The sequence below is a fragment of the Callospermophilus lateralis genome, chromosome 12 (genome assembly GCF_048772815.1).
Source record: "Callospermophilus lateralis isolate mCalLat2 chromosome 12, mCalLat2.hap1, whole genome shotgun sequence".
NCBI lineage: Eukaryota > Metazoa > Chordata > Mammalia > Rodentia > Sciuridae > Callospermophilus > Callospermophilus lateralis.
Window position 1 is genome coordinate 66192168 of NC_135316.1, and position 19683 is coordinate 66211850.

At 37.9% G+C, this 19683-nt stretch overlaps 1 protein-coding gene across 1 annotated transcript in view; it reads right to left on the reverse strand.

The window, feature by feature from the left end:
• Vwa8 (von Willebrand factor A domain containing 8) overlaps window positions 1-19683 on the reverse strand; it is a 392265-nt gene that overhangs the window by 46945 nt on the left and 325637 nt on the right. The window contains exons 38-39 of the mRNA XM_076872295.1: window positions 15462-15570; window positions 11625-11781 (exon numbers count right to left, since the gene is read on the reverse strand). Of these exons, the coding sequence (XP_076728410.1) occupies window positions 11625-11781; window positions 15462-15570 (266 nt within the window). The remainder of the gene's footprint in view (window positions 1-11624; window positions 11782-15461; window positions 15571-19683) is intronic.

The window sequence follows — 19683 nt, forward strand, 5'->3', positions numbered from 1 at the left end:
GTATTGGGGAGGCCGTTTTGTGCAGCCTAAATTGAGAAGTGCTTTGTACTGTAGTCATATTGTAATGCTCACTCATATTAAACTCATTCTCCTAATCTGAGAGATCACATTGGCATACACAGGTTACACTCCAGTATATGCTGGAACATGGAACTCTTACTGTCATTTCATAATATATTCCTTACTTGCTCATCCTGGAATAGTGAATAGAACATGGCATTTGAGAATAAAATTTGGCTTAGGATAGTAAATATTTTAAGTTGAAACCAAATATGTTCTACATGGGAAAATAGATTTTTGAGGGTATTCTCATTATCATGTATGTTCTTTCTACAACATCTTCAAAAATAGTATATTCTTCAAAAAGATGAATTATACTCAGGAGGCTGAGTCAGTAGGAGTTCATGTTCCAGAAAACAGTAAAAAAGGAAATTGGAGATGGGAATGTAGCTTACGAGTAGAGCATTCTTGGGTTCAATCATTAGTACCACAAACCACCAGCAGCAAAACCACACACACACACACACACACACAAAAAAAAAAAAAACAACAACAACAAAAAAGCATAATTCTAAGAGTTTGTATTTATTAAGACTTTAGAGTGAGCCACAGTAACACTGTGAAGTAGATCACAAATGTATTTTAGAAATTATTTTAGATTACTTAGATAAATAAATAATTTAGATTATTTTAGGAACTGATTATTTGCTGTGATTCTGACATAAAGAATTTTTTAAATTTATTTTTTATTTTTTTATTTGTTCTAAGTAGTTATACATGACAGTAGAATGCATGTTGAACATCACACATAAGTGGAGTATAACTTCTTGTTCTTCTGGTTGTACATTATGTAGAATTACACCAGTCATGTAATCATATAGCACATATGATAATAATGTCTGATTCATTCTACTATCCTTCCTACCTCACCTCACTCCCCTCTGTCTAATCCAAAGTTCCTCTGTGCTTCCCTACCCTACTCCCTTACTGTGGGTTAGCATCCACATATCAGAAAACATTCAGCTTTTGGTTCCTTGGAATTGGCTTATTTCACTTTCTATGATATGGTCCAGCTCCATGTACTTACTAGCAAATGCCATAATTTTATTCTTGTTAAAGCTGAATAATATTCAGTTGTGTATATATACCACATTTTCTTTATCCATTCATTACTGAAGGACATCTAGGTTGTTTCCACAATTTAGCTACTGTGAATTGTGCTGCTATAAGCGTTGATGTGGCTGTGTCCCTGTAGTATGCTGTTTTAAGTCCTTTGGCACTGAAGAGTGGATTAGGTGTGTCAAATGTTGGTTCCATGCCCAGCTTGCCAAGGAATCGCCGTACTGCTTTCCAAATTGGCTGCACTAATTTGCAGTCCCACCAACAATGTATGAGAGTGAATTTTCCCCCACATCCTCACCAACACTCGTTGTTGTTTGTATTCTTAGTAGTTGCCATTCTGACTAGAGTGAGATGAAAATCTTAGAGACTCATGCTATGTAGCAGGCAATCTTAAGAAATGGGTCCTGAGGCATTTACAAATTCCCCAAACCAGAAATACCATTATAGCATGGGATTTCTCTCATAAAGTGCAGTCAAGTATTACTAAAACCTTTTCATTAACTCCTTAAGACTTATATAATTCTGTAAATTGAGAGCTAGACTCATTAATAAAGCTAATAATAAAATTGTGTCTGGAAAATGTATTGAAAGTTTGTGAGTTTCCTCTCCTTACCTTCTCACAAGACACTTGTGCCTCCCCCAGCTCTATGGGCAGGTCCATGATGGCCACCAGAACATCCCCATATGAGAGCCTTTACCCTGTCTTGGAGGCCTGAAGTTGAAGTTCTGTCCTCAAGTTCTGTTTTCTATGCAATCTAATCTGTTGGTGATGGTTTCCAGTGGAATTTTCTTTCTATATATATCACAGCGGAATGCATTACAATTCTTATTACACACATAGAGCACAATTTTCCACATCTCTGGTTTATACAGAGTTTTTGCACACCAATTCATGTCTTCATACATGTACTTTGTATAATAATGATCATCACATTCCACCATCATTTATAATCCCATGTCCCCTCCCTTCCCCTCCCACCCCTCTGGTCAATCTTGAGTTCCTCTATTCCTCCCATGCTCCCTCTCCCTATCCCACTATGAATCAGCCTCCTTATATCAAAGGAAACATTTGGCATTCGGATTTTGGGGATTGGCTAACTTCACTTAGCATTATCTTCTCTAACTCCATCCATTTACCTGCAAATGCCATGATTTTATTCTCCTTTATTGCTGAGAAATATTCCATTGTGTATATATGCCACATTTTTTTTTGTCCATTCATCTATTGAAGGGCATCTATGTTGGTTCCACATTGAGCTATTGTGCAGTGTGATTTGTGTCTTTCATTTCCATGAGTTCTGTTGTCTTTTCAATATTTCTATTTCTTTATTGAAGTGGTCTTTTATCTCCAATATTAGCTTTCTTCATTCATTGCTTAGATCTTCTTTTAGTTTAACATTTTAATAATCATTTTTTATAATCTTTGTCTGAAATTTCATCTACTTCCATATCTGTGAGATCCTTTGTTGGGAGATTCTGAATTTTGGAGCAAATTTCTTGGCCTATTTCCTCATGTTTTCAGAGGTCTTGGTTGGACTTGTGCATCAGTTGAGATGGATTCTCCTTTTAAGTCCTCTTCTGGATATTTATCTTTTTTGCTTTATGAGTAGATATCCCAGAGTGCAACCTGAGGTGCCCCTCTGATTGTTCCTCCTTGAGACCTGTTTTTTTTTTTTTTTTTTTTTTGGTTTGGGAGTTTTGTTTCCCCAATTCTCTGCCCTTGAAGTAATGTGAAGGCTCAGGTGGGGCTAGATCATCATGTGTGGAGTGAGATTTGCTGTTACTTACTTGGCTGAGTTGTGAGTATTGCTCCACAGTGAGATCTCGACTCTATGATCTTGAAATTCCCAGTCACTTCCCAGCCCCTCTTACAGGAAGTGGGAGCCAGGAATAGCACTACTGTTAGCAACAGATGTACAGTGTCTGCTGTCCACTTTGACATCTATAGCAATAATTGCCACCTATATAGGAATGTTGAGGTGAGCATCAGTACCATCAATACCAAAAATAAAAAATCACGAACTCAATCATGAATTAAACAGCAGGTGTCTACTATGTCATGTATTCTATCAATATCACAGCAATATGAATGGGATAAGAATTACATTAACTATCTAATTCTATTAGACAGTAGAATTAAAGTTTCTTAAGTAAAGAGAAAATAGGTTAGGAAGGCAAGAAAAGGTTTGAAATATGTTAAAAAGTAAACAAAAGAGAGTCAGGAGATAGGTAGCTGATGTTGACTATAAAGCAGGAAGAACAAAAAATAACTATATGTAATTAAAAGACAAAAGAGGAGAGGGAGCATGAAAATTTGGTATTGGGGTGTGGAGAAACTAAAGAAGTAGTACTAAGGACAAAAACCAGTATACAAACAAATAAGCAAATGTAAGATCAAAACAGTTAAAGCCTATATATAATTATATCCCACCTAAGTCAAAACAAGGCTAAATCATAAACAGGTGCAAAAGAAAGAAATTATATGAAGTAAATTACACAAATATATATTTTTCAAACCTATTCACACAGTGAGAATACCCACACACATACACATATACCAAAACTTGCAGAAAATGGGAAAAAATACCATAAAAAATTTAAATTTTTTAACCATGTAAAAATTAGGGGAAAAAAGAGAAGAGAAAAAAATTAGGGAGAATACATAGAAAAAAGGGAAAAATGGAGATGAGTAAAAACAGAAAAAAAAAAACTTAATGGGAAATAAAATGCTTGTTTCCTCTGAGGTGGTCAAACTCTTGAAAGAGATGGGTTTGCATTCTTTATATCTATTGTTGGCTCTGTAACCCTTGGGTGAAGAGCTGGGGGTTGTTAGGACCCACATCTTTATGTCCTAACCAGCTGCAGTCCTTGTGGCTAGGGGGATCTCTTAGCTTCCAGTCTCTCAGTAGAGAGTGGGATCCACCAGGGAGGCTGACAAAAGGTGTATTCCTGTAGTGGGGGCGGTGCAGTGTTCAAAACTGGAAGTTGCAGTAGTTGGGGTTTAGTCTTGGCTGAACTTTGGAACTCTGGTAGGTATTTGAGATTTGCTAGAGGCCCCCTATTGTTGAGGTGATTCTGATCTCTGCTGGATGTCTGGATCTTGAGGTTTTCATAAAATCCACTTTCAGGGTATAGGGACTAAAGTTTCCTATCCACCACTGTTAATATAAATTACCAGGTACCCAGCCTGGGGTGCAGAAGTTTCTGTGTTGGTGGGGTGCCAACAACAAAGGGAGCTCTTTGTCCTTGAAATTAGGAGGCTGTTTGCTCCAGGCACAATTTTCTGTGCACCTATTTCAGTCACTGTGGTTGAGTCACACTCTGGGATTCATCAGAGAGACTGCTAGCAACTTCCTTTATGAGTTCCTGATCTACTGTCTGCTGGCTGCCACACAGTGCTTATACATGAGTCCTGTACTGGTAACCAGCTTTCACAGGGGTTATCCTTAATTCCTGCTGAACTCAACCACGTGCCAAGTGATTTGGGGTTGGATTTCACTGAATTACTTTCCCATTAACTGGGTCCATTAACATGAGCCACCCTCTCTATTCCACAGGTTCCCCAAATTCAATTCAATTTTTTTAAAAATAAATAAACCATGCTGTCCTCTCTGTCTGTGCTCCCCCCTTTCCCCAGCAGTCACCACCAGGCAAGCTCGCCCCCCTCTAACATAAAATTTTTCATATGATTTTTGAAGTTTCTCCCTTCCCATGTCTCTGGTTTCTTTTATGCTCCAGTATAAAGTTTCAGTGAATTGTGTGCTCTCTTCTCATTTCATTCCTTCCTCAGACACAGCATTTACTATCCCAGCTATCACTGCCCGCCTCCTGTCTCCCCAACTAGGGTCTGTAGCTTTTTCATCTTTTTGGGTACAGTGCTTAGCATGGTACCTAACAGATAACAGATGCTCAAAATAGATTTAAATAGATAACTGAAGTGAAACAAGATTCAGGATTATTTAAGAGAAGGTTTCTTAAATTAACCTTAAGTAGAGGGGTCTTTTTCTGAGAACCTCTTGGGTTTTACAATGTTGAAGCCATAACACACTAATTTAATCACACATTTATGTGCATAAATATATAGGTGCTGATATTGGCCAGGGAATAACAAACACGCCTCAAAAGCCTAATCATAACACAGTCATCTAAAGTACTATTTGTGAATGTGTGTGCATGTGTGTGTGTGTGTGTGTGTGTGCGCGTGCAATGTTGGAAGAAAGGATCACAAGTATTTAGCTGAAATTCTTATGTAAAGTATATTTATCATGTGGGTTGGAAGAGAAACCTCAAATGCTGAGGAAGAATAAGTGTTTTCTATTCTCTGACAGGCACTGGGAAGAATCAAAATTAGAGTTCTGGGGGCTTAGTAGAGCCTGACAATGCTGGGCCAAGACTACCAGGGGGCAGATTGATCATTCCTGCCTTACCACCCAGCTCTGTTGGTCAACACCAAAATGTTTCAAGTTCCAGTTCAAAGGCCACATCCTAGGAAGTCTTGCTTAATCTCTTGAGTAAAACATCCATTTCTTTTCCACATACTTTTACAGACGTCCATCATGGAATCTTATGCTTCATCGCTTTAGGAGTTAGGTCTATTTCCCTCTCTCACAGCATTTCTCAAACTTTTCTTTTCCAAAGTAGAAAATATGCTTCACATTTAGATCCAGTACAAACAAATGCATAAATGTTTATGTGTATAATTGGAGAAAAGATTTAATTAAAAATACTTATGTGTAATGCACTTCGATGCTTTCTATTCTATTTCTCTGGAAGAAAGACCACATTTTCATTTTTTTTTGAATATCCAATATTTAGCAAAACACCTGGCAAACAATGGTACTGAATAAATGGTATTAGATAACAATTTGAAAACACTATCAATGAGTAACTAGAGACAAAATCATTATAACATCTGAATGGTTGTTTCTCAAGATGACATACCAAGGTGCCCCTCTAAATCTTATTAACTCTGTTCAAAGAATGAGAAGGAATGTGTAACTAGGACTTGACCTCATAACATTACCTCTGATGTTTAGCTTTGGCAATCTCTGAAACTTCTTTATAAATTTTCATTTGTTAAGTTACATATCAAGTATCAAGGCTGACAGAAGCTGGGCACAGTGAACCCTGTAGGATATGCTGCCTATTCACTTCATGTGTTGGAAGTCTGTTAGTTCTCTCTCAAAGGAAGGAGACTAGTGTTGACTAGAAAAAAAAATGTAGGCATAGCTTGTCCTTGTTGGGGAGGCAATTAGGTGGGAGAGGGAACGGGGGAGGTAACACACACACACACACACACACACACACACACACACACACTTAATACATACGTAAATAGAGAGATATAAATACATATTAGGGAAGGAGTTAGGCAGTTCTAAGTCATCTGGGGCAGAGTAGTCTGTAGCCAGATCAGCTACAGGTATAGCAGTACCTTTGGTGTGATCACATAGCACCTAAAAGCACATCTCATGCTGTCTAATTATGAGGAAATATGGAAAACATATTCCAGATTGTGTCATCTTTCAGAACTTACAAGATTCAAAGCACGTAACAAATTCTGAAAGACTGAGGCAAGGAATGAAGAAAGAAAACAGGAAATTCTAGCTCCTGGATTAGATAAGCTTCTTATTGGTAATATTCTCAAGCCAACAAAATGCTAAAAATATATCATTCTGCTTCTTTACCTCTGATCAAAACTGTAGGGTACAGCTGCTTAACATCCTAGTAATCTCTGTGGATCAACTGCACAGTACATTTTTAAAGGGTGTATTTATGGGTATGTAAGAGTCTGGGTATTTTGGTTCTAATTTTATTTTTTCTTATAGGTTACAGTTAAATACTATGATTTTCAATCAATTATGAGGGGAACATACATTAGCTGTATGTATGTATGTATGTACTAATCAGCCCCATATAGTAGTACATACAGCTAATGTATGTACATACATACATATGTACATTACTGTATGTACTACTATATGGGGCTGATTGGTTTTGCAAATGGTAGCTGATGCAGTTTCCACAGCTGACACCCATCCTAAATGTTTTTCTACATGTGTACATGTACCTCACTCTCCGTTTCATTCACTTTTTGTTGATGTAATGTTTCTGTTGCATTTTATGCATGTCTCATGCTTGTTTCCCTGTGTTGTTTTGCCTGAATTGATCAATTCTTGATATATAGGAACCAGTGTCTGGGTTAAAACCAGACTCAAATGAATGCTAACTAAATGCTATGCTAATGATATGAGGAACCCATCAGTCCTATCAGGCTATTCAAGGCAATGAGAGGACCTTCTGTCTGCGGATGAGGACCGCCTAGTGTTGGCAAGTCTCCAAATCAAGTACTAAAGGGTGATAGCTTTACAATTGAACCTCCATATCTATGGGTTTTATATCACTGATGAAACAATCTTGGATCCAAAATATTTGGGGAAAAAACCCACTATGTTTCTAGTGAACTCTTACAGACATTTTTCTCATCATTATTCCTAAGCAATAAAGTATACCAACTATTTACATAGTATTTACATTTACTAGGTATTATAAATACTTTATAGATGATTTAAAATATATGGGAGGCATACATCTTTAAAACACTGAAAAACTAGGCAATAGAAGAAACTTACCTCAACATTGAAAATACTATGCATGACAAACCCAAGGCCAACATTATTCTGGATGGAGAAAAACTAAAATCATTTCTTCTAAAAACAGAAACAAGCAAGGATACTCACTTTTACTATTCCTACTCATCATGGTTCTTGAAACCCCAGCCAGAGCAATTAGGCAAGAAGAGGAAATTAAAGGGATCCAAATAGGAAAAGAAAAGCTCAAATTATCTCTGTTTATTGATGACAGATTGTATATTTAGAAGACCCTAAACACTCCATCAGAAGACTGTGAGAGCTCATAAATGAATTCTGCAAAGTAGCAGGATACACGATTAACATTCAAATCACACGATTAATACTGAAATCAATGGCGTTCCTATACTCCAATGATAAATCTGCTAAAAAGAAATTAGGAAAAACTATCCCATTCACAATAGCCTCAAAAGACAAAAGACAAAACAAACAAACAAACAAACAAACAAACAAAAACACTTGGGAATCAATCTAACAAAAGAGGTGAAAGACCTCTACAATGCAAACTACCTAACACTAAAGAAAGAAATTGAAGAAGACCTTAGAAAGAATTCACATGTTCTTAGGCACAATTAATATTGTCAAAATGGCCATAATACCAAAAGTGCTAGACACATTCAATACAATTCCAATCAAAATTCCAATAACATTCTTAGAAATAGAAAAAGCATTTATGAAATTCATTTGGAAAAATAAGAGACCCAGAATAGCCAAAGCAATACTCAGTGAGAAAAGTGAAGCAGGAGGCATCACAATACCAGACCTCAAATTACGCTATAATGCTATAGTAACAAAAACAGCAAGGAACTGGCATAAAAATAGGCATGATGACCAATAGAATAGAAGACACAAAGACACACAATGCCTGTCAACAGATAAATGGATCAAGAAAATGTGGTATATATAAGAAAATGGACTTTTACTCAACAATAAAGAAGATTGACTTTATTGCATTTGCCAGAAAATGGATGGAATTGGAGACTATCATGCTAAGTAAATTAAGCTAGTTATAAAAAGTTGAAGGTAAAATGATTTCTCTGATATGTGGAAGCTATTCCAAAATAAGGGGGCAGGATAAAAAAATAGAAGAAAGATCAGTGGAGTAGACAAAGGGGAATGAAGGGAAGGGAGTATGGATGGGACAGGGAAAGATAGTGGAATGAATCTGACCTAAGTTTCCTATGTATATATATGAATATACCACAGTGATTCTCACCATCATATACATCCACAAGACACTAATGTTAAAAAAATAACAACAATATAAATAAATAGAAAGAGCAGTAGAGTAAAGGAAAAGAGTAGTGGGGGAGGGACAAGAGAGAGAAAAGGGAAATAACAGGGACTGAATTAGAACTAATTACATTCCACTACATCAAAATAAATCCTATTGTTATATATAACCAAAAAGAACCAATAAATAAAAAAGTTCATGGGAGGATATATGTGTATTATGTACAAATATTAGGCTATTTTATATGAATGTCTTCTTATGGATACCAAGGGATGAATGATAAAGACACCATTACTTTTATGCACATGAATATGATTTATTCCACAAATGTGTATGAATATCTGCCATCTACCAGGTTCTGTTCTTAAGAAATTCATAGTCAGTAGAGAGATGATTAACTATTCACACAAATAACTAAATGAGAAAGATTGATAATGGCTAAGAAAAAATGGCACAGGGTGCTATAAAAGCATAAATGGCAGGATTTGAACTCATTCTCCATGTGCCTAGAGTGGTAGAAAAGAGCTGTAAAACTAATTATTTGATGATATTAAAGATTATTACCTTGTAAGTACATGATAATAGTGTGTTGTGTTTGTGGTTTTGTGTTCCTATATTGTAGAAAACACTCAGAAATAATTATGATGAAATGACAGAATATTTTGGATTCACTTCAAGATACTCCAGGGGTGGAAACTATTATTATTATTATTATTATTATTATTATTATCATTATTATTATGGTACTGGGGACATAACCCAAGGGTGCTTAACCACTAAGGCACATCCCCAGCCTTTTTTAGTATTTTATTTAGAGACAGGGTCTCATTGAGTTGCTTAGGGCCTTACTAAGTTGCTGAGGCTTGTTGTTGTGACCCTCATACCTCAGCCCCTCGAGCTGCTGGGACCATAGACATGTGCCCTGGCACCTGGCACTGGAACCACTTTCTTCTTGCAGTTGGGGTATTATCTCACAGGATTCATTGCATATTTTTCTCTACTTTCAATTCATGTTTGAAAAAGCCCATAATAAAGAATTAAAGAAAAATTTTCAGCAGAACTAAGGGAAATACTCATCCAAAGCAATGAAAGTCCCATTTCTACATGAAAGTTGAAAGAGCATTTTTTCATGGTGTTTTGCTGTACCTCCATCTTTCTCAGGATCATTGTGTGTTCTGATTTATCCCCTGCTTTTCACACCCTTGCTCACCTTCTCTGGATTTCAACCATGTTATGGTATTCTTTTTCTTCTATTGGGATTCTTCTCTTCAGCATTTAGTAGAGGTGTATGATTTTGTCACTAATTCCCTCATATGCATCTTCTCTCCTCTTTATATCCACTATTCAGCTGTCTTACCACCAAGGCCACTTGACCTCCTTCCCCTGGAGGGCAATGGTCCTCAACAGAACCAGGGTCCTTATCACTAGTGGCAATCAGAGAGGGGTTGCATACTTGCGCCCATGCACCACTGCAAGACTTATCTGTCTTCCTGCAAATGACCTGTGTGCCAGAGCACTCTGCTTGTAAAACATTCAGACTGGATAATTACCTGTGAAGAACTGAGAGGGGCAACAATAGCAACTGGTTGGCGGGGAGGGGAGAGTAATACCTATTAATCTTTTCCTAAATGGATACTTTACTATTCATATGAAACAGATCAATTCTTTTTAATTCTAACATGACTTTTCATTATAGTATAATTTTTCTCCTGCCTCTTTTTAAGAGATTTCAACTACTTTCATTCCAAAAATAGTTATCTGTCTTAATAACCTCTCTGAGAGGAAGGAAGAGTGAAGTCTCCATTCTCCAGAAGAGCAAATTCAGATTCAGTAACCATAAATAAACTGTGCTCACCTGGGAAGCCAGCAGGAGGGCTGAGAGCAACACTTCTGCCTCTCAGGCCCATTCTGAGGCTCACAGGCTTCCCTGAAAGTGTGGCCAGCAGTTCTTTATTGTTCTGTACTGTTTACTTGCAGATGTGAAAGCACAGCATGTAATGGAAGGAATTTCATCAGTCTCATACATTTGAGCACGCCTTTTTCTAACTGCACCCAACTCCTTTCATTGAGCACAAAAATGTGAATCTGTTTTCCAAAGTGCTACCAAGTCCCTCAATCAGAAAGGAGATAATGCTGGTTCTTTGGTGTTTTTCTTTTTTTAGCTGAAGAACAAACATGGAAGTCTAGAGAAGCATCTAGTGGATGGGGCCAATGAAGTGGCCTAATACAGCTGTGGAACATCAGAAGGCCACAGGTTCCTTGGCCTGGTTTCAAAGACCCCACCTGCTAAAAAAGCCTCCCCAACCAATCTTACTGCTCATCTCTCTCTAGCTCTTACCCTTTATCGTGGACAGGCAAGCTGACTCTCTCCTCATCAATATTGTGCACTCTATCCTGGTGCCCTCTTCATTTAGCTTTGTCTCATCTCCAAATCCTGGCACAGGAATGGGTGCTACCTCATATTAACCCACTGATCTTGTCATTATCTGCATAGCTGGAGGCTACAGGCTCTGTACCATGTGAGTTTAGCACCTAACAGTGTGCATGCATGCATGCGTGCAAGTATGTATGTGTGTGTTAGTCAACAGCTCTGTTGTAGATGTGACGTGAACACTCACCTCTGTTGAAATGCTCTCTGGCCCATCTCTCTTGCAGCTCTCTTGACCTCCTCAGGAACAGCATCCTTCTCAGCATCAGAGATCTGGTACACTGTGTGACCTGCATCCAGCCGATAAGGACCTCCTTTTCCCCCAAGACCTGCAGTGTCTCTTCCTCCTGGAAAGAAACAAGGAAAATACAGATGATAAGTCTTAACCTGACTACAAAACAAAAATTAGATTATGATTTTGCAGATAGTTCTAAGAAGTAGCGAGGCATGGTGGTAGACACCCATAATCCCAGTGGTTTGTGAGGCTAAGGCAGAAGGATTGCGAGTTCAATGCTAGCCTCAGCAAAACCAAGGCACTAAGCAACTCAGTGAGACCCTGTCTCTACATAAAATACAAAATAGATCTGGGGATGTGGCTCAGAGGTCATGTGCTCCTGAGTTCAATCCCTGGTTACCCAACCCCACACAAAAAAAGATAGTTCTGAGAAATATATTAATTGTACTTAACAGCAATTAAAAATTCAAATAACCTTTTTCTTAAAATAAAGGTTTTCCCCTATTTAGCATGATTTTCCACTTTTCTTATCCATCCAAATCTACCTGTTTTTCAAGTTCCATTATGAATTCTATGACACACACTTCTTCTGAGGCCTATACCTCATAGGAATTGATACTCAGGTGTACTATTTATTATTCTTAATTATTTTTCCTTTTCCTAAAAACTATGTAATGGATGGGATCATATTTTATTTATATTTTTAACTCTGCCCTAATTGCTTGAACAATATAAATACTTACTATATATCTGCTAAATAAATGAGCAACTCTTCCTTCACTTATTACCTTATTTTCCCACAAAATAGAAAAAAACAGTGAAGCTATAGATAAAATTTCTTTTGTTTTGAAAATAATGAAAAACAATACACAGAGAGGCTAAGTGACCTAATAATGATCTCTGGCCTAGCTAAGATCTGAAGCCAATTATTATATCAACTTTGACTTTTAGCTTTGAATAATATACAATGGATAAATATTATCAGTTTTTCAGAGCAACCTTTCAATATAAACCCACATTTACATATTTGTAAGTATATGTCATGTAATATTGTATGAAAAGTTTGTGTTAAAAATGAAAGTTAAATGGCTATAAGGCTAGGTAGGTACCATTATAAGAAGTGGTGGTGACATTGGCTAGATATATTCCAAATGAAATTATTTTAAAATACTACATTGGCCAGGAATGGTGTTGCCCACCTGTAATCCCTGGGACTCGGAAGGCTGAGGCAAGAGGATCATAAGTCCAAAGCCAAATTTAGCAACTTATCAAGGCCCTAAGCAACTTACTGAGAGTCTGTCTCAAAAAAAAAAAAATAAATAAATAAATAAATAAATAAATAAATAAATAAATAAAAAGGGCTGGGGATGTGGCTCAAGTGGTTAAGCATCTTGGGGTTCAATCTTTGCTATAAATCAATCAATAAATGCTACACTGACCAAAGAAAATATATACATATTTTGGCTAGAATTGGCCAGCTTATTATCTTTGCTTTATAAGGATTAGACTATTAGTAAACAGTATATTTTGTTTGTTCACACATAACTTGAGAACCCACGATGAGACCTCAGTTGAGGGATGGTATCGTATACTGTAGTAAGCATAGTATTGTATACTATACTAGTTAAGGCAGACTGCCTGAGTTTGAAGCCTGACTCCAACTCAACAGCTGTGTCTTTCGGGAAATTATGCAAATATTTTGTCTCAGTCTCTTCATTTATAAAACAAGTACACTAATATGATTTACTTCATGAGACTGTTGTAAAGCAAAAATGTTTAGAAAAGTATCTGGCAAAAAAATAAGAGCTATATAAGTTACCAATCTTACAATTATTGTTTAAATAGCTCCCATGCACAGAAGGAGGTAATTCTAGATTTATTAAGTGAAAAATTTGAAAGCTTTTAGACTTTGGCTAAATTACAATAAATTATTTTTCTACTTTGAAGCTTTAATTGGTCTAATAAACTAAGAAGGAACACTTAGCATGAACCACTTCCTTTATGAAAGTCCAGGTAGGTAATTTCCTTTTGGGAACTACCATGACAACAGCCTATTAAATACAGCATCCTTTGACTGAAGCACATCTTATATAATTTTTATTTAGAATTGGATGCTAGAAAATTACTTCTTGGATTTGTGTGATTCCTGGCTCCCATTCACAATCAGCCTGTGGCAGAGGGAACAGGAACTGGGTAGCAACACTGAGCTATTGATGGGAAGGTGTGTTTGGGACCTCATTCCCTTCCTCCAGAGGCTGTTCTTAGCTATGCAGGGAGGTGAACTGGAGCTCAGCACTTCTTAGGTACTCAGAGGTCATCATTTGGGAGATAGGAGGAAAGGACTTGCAACTGGTTGAGTCTGATGTGAGTGAGGGCCAGAAGGAGTCACATGGCCCCTAGGGAAAGTCACCCTGGGGCACAAAGGATATGAGTGGAGAGTTCTTCATGATTTCTACTTCCCAGAGCTTTCAATTTGTACTTTTAAAGTGAAAATTCTTGCTGGGGGTTCTGAAACTACAAGGAATAACCTTAAAGCTAAGCTTGGATATCCCAAACCAGTCCATGAGTTAAGGGGCAAGGTGAGCAAGGGAGGTAGGCAAGGGAGGGGGACTTTGAGGACTTGTTGGGCCAGAGCTAAGTTCAATGTACAGAATTTTGAGGGAGAAAAATGACAAAGATCAAATGACAGGTTCAAGCCAAGGGCTCTTGATCAACTGAAAAGCAAAAGGGGAAACACAGGTATCATCTGGACAGATATTGGAGCTAGCAGATGCAAGTTGAATAGTAAATAAGAACTTTCACTTGGGAGCAGTCCCCTGCTGGGGAGCCTACATCTGGCCTGCTAGTTCCTCAATGCATTCCATATGGATTAAATCTTGTTGGCTTGACACTACCTTCCAGATCAAAGGACATTTCTAAAAATAGCCTTTCTTTAAAGAGCTGCTTGATGAATAAACAGAGCAGGCAAGAAGCCTACAGCCTGTTGGATAGCTCATTGTCTCAGCACAGAAACCCATTTCCTGTCCAGGCTGTCAAGGCCAAAAGGTACAGACCATCCTCAAGGAAGGTGAAGCTTGGAGTCCCTGCCAGCTCTCCTCAGGGCTCAGATAAGCTCAGGCAGTGCATGGTCTGGACCTATTCCTGTGGCCCAGCAGATGTGTTGGTTCCAGCTGCCCAAGGAAATAGGAAGACGGCAGTCATAGAACAATGGTACAGTCTGGCAGCTGAGAGGAAGGAATATTCATTTGCTTACTCTTGGCATCCATGCAAATAGTAACCAACCCTCCTCTCTCAAAATCTTGCATCCTCATCACATTCACTTCTGAGATGTGAAACACAACTTTACTATATCAGTTACTTAAGAAAGAATATACTGTAGATTTCTGGCAAAAACCCAAGTGCACACAGTTTAAAAGAAGGGATTAACACTTGAATGAATACCATCCTCAGGCCAGCCACTGAACTCAGTGCTTTTACTATCACAATCTTTTTTTGTGTCCAAACCATGACCTGGTGAGGCAGTTAGTATCACCCTTTCACCAATGAAGCAACTCCAAGGGGGTGAGAATGCTGTTAGGTCTTGGGTCAGTGAAGCCTGTGGAAATCAAAATGCCAGGTTCTTTCTATGTCTTGATGTCACACTGGAGCCAAGAGTAAGAACACATTGACTGACTAATAGGGAAGGCTGAGAAGCACAGCTGGTCTCTGAGCCTTCTTGGGGGGTTATGGAGAACAGTGTGCTGGACTGATAGGAAGCCAGACCCACAAGAATGCCACGTCTGTGCTACCAACCTGTTCCACCAGCCCAAGTATTGCCACCCACATGGGGCATGTTGTCTGGGTCCTCCTTCCCGTGTTTAGGGGAGCTCATGTCTTCTCCGCTGTCTCTGTTGATTGTTATCTAAAAATGAAGAAATGAGATATTATCACTATCCTGGGACCAACACCAGAAATTGCATGACAGAAAGGATTCCTTTCCTGCAAGTCCTTAAGGTATCTCATAATCTTAGGCTATATACATGACAGATGCTGTTTGTGTCTGGCAAAAATTTCCTTAGTTAGCCTCCATCTAATTGGAAAGAAGATGAAGTACTTTTTTAACAAATTCTTTTTATAAAAGAAAAGGAAATGGGTGGGGTTTCAGCTTTAGAATTTCCCTGGTGCAGAACATGCTACATTTACAAAAAGAACGAGACCTCCGAGACACAGAGAAAATGGATCTCAACAGTCAGATACTTTCCTAGCCATTTAAAAAAATCACCACCTTGCCGATCAATCTCAGTCAAAAAACATACATTTTAGTCATTTCATTGTTAAAGAAATTCCATTACTTTGAGAAATGCTATTTTATATAAAATATGTAGAAACAAAATCAGAAAATGCATATATATGTGGCTCAGTGGTAGATTTATGTTCTATTCTCCTACAAATATCAAAAGTTGCTTGTTTATTTTTTGGATCCACTCCAATGTTATGGTGTTTTATATTTTTCCTAATTTGTCTTTATTTTAACACTAACACTATGATTCCTGCAATTCAAACAGAAAAACTGGCATTTTAGTTCCCCCTATTTCCAAAGCTCTTTCATTTATTTTAAAGCAACATACCAGAATATACACACCCCAAAATGAGGAATGGTGTTCAGAACAGTTCTTGCAATTAAACTGTCAGTGCTCAGACCATTTTTGGAACTTCCCCTGACACTCTACCTGGCACTGACCTCCTGTGGTTGATTCACTGGACCAAATATGGTTAATAAGGTGATGAGGTGGGGTTTTAGTCAAAACCCATGTGCAATTCAATAATGAGACTAGTTTGCTTACATGGGGTTTGACTCTTCTATAAGCCAATTATAAAAAAAAGAAGTTCCAAAAATAGTCTCAGCAGTGATAGTTTTATTGAAAAAACTCTTCTGAACACCATTCCTCACTTTGTGTGTGTTATGTTCGTTCTGGTATATTGTTTAAAAATATATAAAAGAATTTGAAAGAGGTGAAATGAAAAGCAAATTTCACTGTGTCTGGTACCTTCATCAAACATTATTTACCTCCTTTAGACATTTCACACACTCCAGTCAGTCTCCTCTGAGAAAATAGATTTTAGGTACTGAAATTAATGGCCTAAGGCAAAAGAAATAGCTTCCATAGTTACCTCCAAAATCATGCTTTTAAAGTTGCAAAGTCACCTGTAGAAGCCATCAGGGGGGCAGAAAACAATGTGTAAGTGCTGAGAGAAATGAACTGATGTGCTCTTTGTCACCTGTGTGTCTTGCCATGTCATCTGCTGGTAAATGGTGCTGCTTGCATTGACCACAAGGCAACCCCAACCAACCCCAGGTGGGGGTCTAGACATGTTGGAAAACTGACTAATTCTTGACAAAACAATCATCTGCCAAACCCTGATTTATTTCAGAGAAAATATGCCATAAAATTCTAGAAATATTTAATTAAACGTAAGCTGATTTAATTTTGGGTCATCTTATGAATGCTGTTATACTCAAGGAATATATTTCTCTAGGTGGATTACATATGTACATGTCAAGGATTGGTCAAAGCCATTTTAAGGTCTCTCTGACATAAACGAAGTTTCATAAAAGGGGCAAGCAGAAAGGCTCAAAGAGTTCAACTCAGAACACAAACTCAAATAGATACCAAGGAAGGACTGTCACTTGAGGAAGTTTATTTCCTGGAGACAGATGTATGCTATAGAGCCACTGGCCATTCTGCTGTCGTTGTCATTCTTGTGTTGAGAAGCATTTGTAATGCATTTCCCTTGAGAGGCGGTTTCATCCAGAAAAAGCTCAAGCAAGTCATTCTAAAGACAAACATAGACACTACTGAATTCACTTAAGGGAATTAAAATTTTCTTCAAACCCGAAAATATGGCTTTTTATAACTTTTGATAGAACCTGATACACAAGCTAAAATCCTTGACGTGTTTCCTAAAGTGGACACCCTCTACTTCCTTTGAGGTATGTGTGCAGTGATCCTAAGAATCATTAACCTCTCACTTATGAATTTAAATGGAAAAAAACATGGATTTTGTAAACTACAAGTCATAATGTTTCAGAGTAAAGCAATCCAAAGCCAGTACAGGGAAGGGACCTGACTCACTGAAGCCCTATAATTCTAGGCAAGGCCCATATATTTTAAACTCTTCCTTGAGCACATCCTTTAAAAAAATCAATGAAATGATATAAATGACCAGGATATAATTTTAGAAGACAAGTTAGCTCTTGGAAGTATGAGTGGACTACATAGTTGCTTACCATTTTAAATGTAATTGTTACCAAGCAGGAATTTCTACTTGTCTACACAACATCCATTCATTCTTTATTTTGAACAGAATCAGATGAATCATGAATTATGCAGCAAAATCCAGTTCCCTTGTGCAGGTTCTAGAGAATTGGTCTAGGGGAAGTCATGTGACCTGAGATGTCAGAGAAAGTCTGTCAAGAGGCTTCTAGGAAAGCTTTCCCTCTCAGGTAAGAAGAGAACATCCTGGGGAAAGCTTCTGACTATCCTGAATGCACTATTTTCTCCTACCTCCACTGCACATGTATGCACACCGATACACACACATAAACCCACTGCCTGCCTTGGGACACAGGTGAGTTAGGACATGACGTACAGAGCTGTAGCCTCCACCTGGAGGCCATGTAGTGACAAGAAGGTGACAGAGTGAAGGAAGAGTGTATTCTTCTTAAGACACTTTTGAGCTAGGTATCCTTCCCTGGAGTCACTCAGCTTTTATCCTCGACATAAACAAACAATAAGTGTCCTTAGAGTTGCATTAACATGTACATAGGAATGATGATCTTTCATATGATGTCAGCTGGCTAAAAAAAATAAAAAGCTAATCACCAGTTTTTAAAAGACTCTGTGCCTTTACAATGACAATGCATGACAAAAATACCTTTGTCTCATAGCTAACTTTTCCAATTTTCATCTCTGACAAGCCATCAAATATGCAATTTATCTTCAATTCTTGCCTGGCCTGTTGGTAACATTTGCTTTCAAATACTCAATGAACTTCTGCCCTCTTTAATCCCTCACTATCTCTATAAAGCAGAGAAGACTCTGACTTTTGATCACTAATATCCATTAATGACACTGTAGCTGACATTCACTAGCCCTAAATAACTAAGCCTAGAAGGCAGTCATATTCTAAGTGTCTTTATTACTAATTGAGATTTGAAACCTTTTTTCCTTTGTTAGAAAGTCTAGGAATCAGAAAGCAGGCAGAGATGTTAGGATGGGGCCTGGGATTTATGAGGCCTTCCTTCTGGCCCTGAAAAACCAATGCTGGGTGACTTGTGACATTACAAGTGATCAACAGTGGCTGGTCCCTGGTGTGTCCTGTACAAGCCCTGTCTTCTGGTGTAGATAGCTTGCTGTCCTTTCTCATGGGCTTCTTCAAGTCAGCCAGCAACCTCTCCCCTCTCTCTGGGCTGGAGCCCTTTGCCCACAGTCCCTACCCAACCACCTTATCTTACCTTCCTACTTCTTTCTGCCTACAAACTTCCAAAGACTTATATATATGCTGATTTCTGGCACAAATGTGTTTGGTAAATCTTTTTAAAAATTTGAAACTATAACTCAAAACATCCACTGTCCTCTATCCCAGTGCTCTGGAATGTTCTATGTATCCTGATCTGAGTTTACAGAGTCTCAGACAGAAGATGTTCTTCACTAGGAGCCATTAATATGTAACAAAAACACCCAGTCCAAGTTAAAATGACAGATTCCACAGGGGTGGCCTAAAAGGAGGGCAAAATACCAATTTACTAATATTTGACTATGTTTTTTATTCTCTGAGAAGAGTAGCTAGTACAGTGGCTTCTACTTTTAGCCTTGTATATAACTGGTCCTTAATAAGTATGTGCTAAATGCATCCATGGGAGGATGCTTGGTGACAAAATATTTATAGTTTGATTTGAATATAACTTTCTCCATAATAAGTTGTCACCTGGGTACCTGGTGAGACTCTTTCCTGTCTTACCTGCCAGTCCATG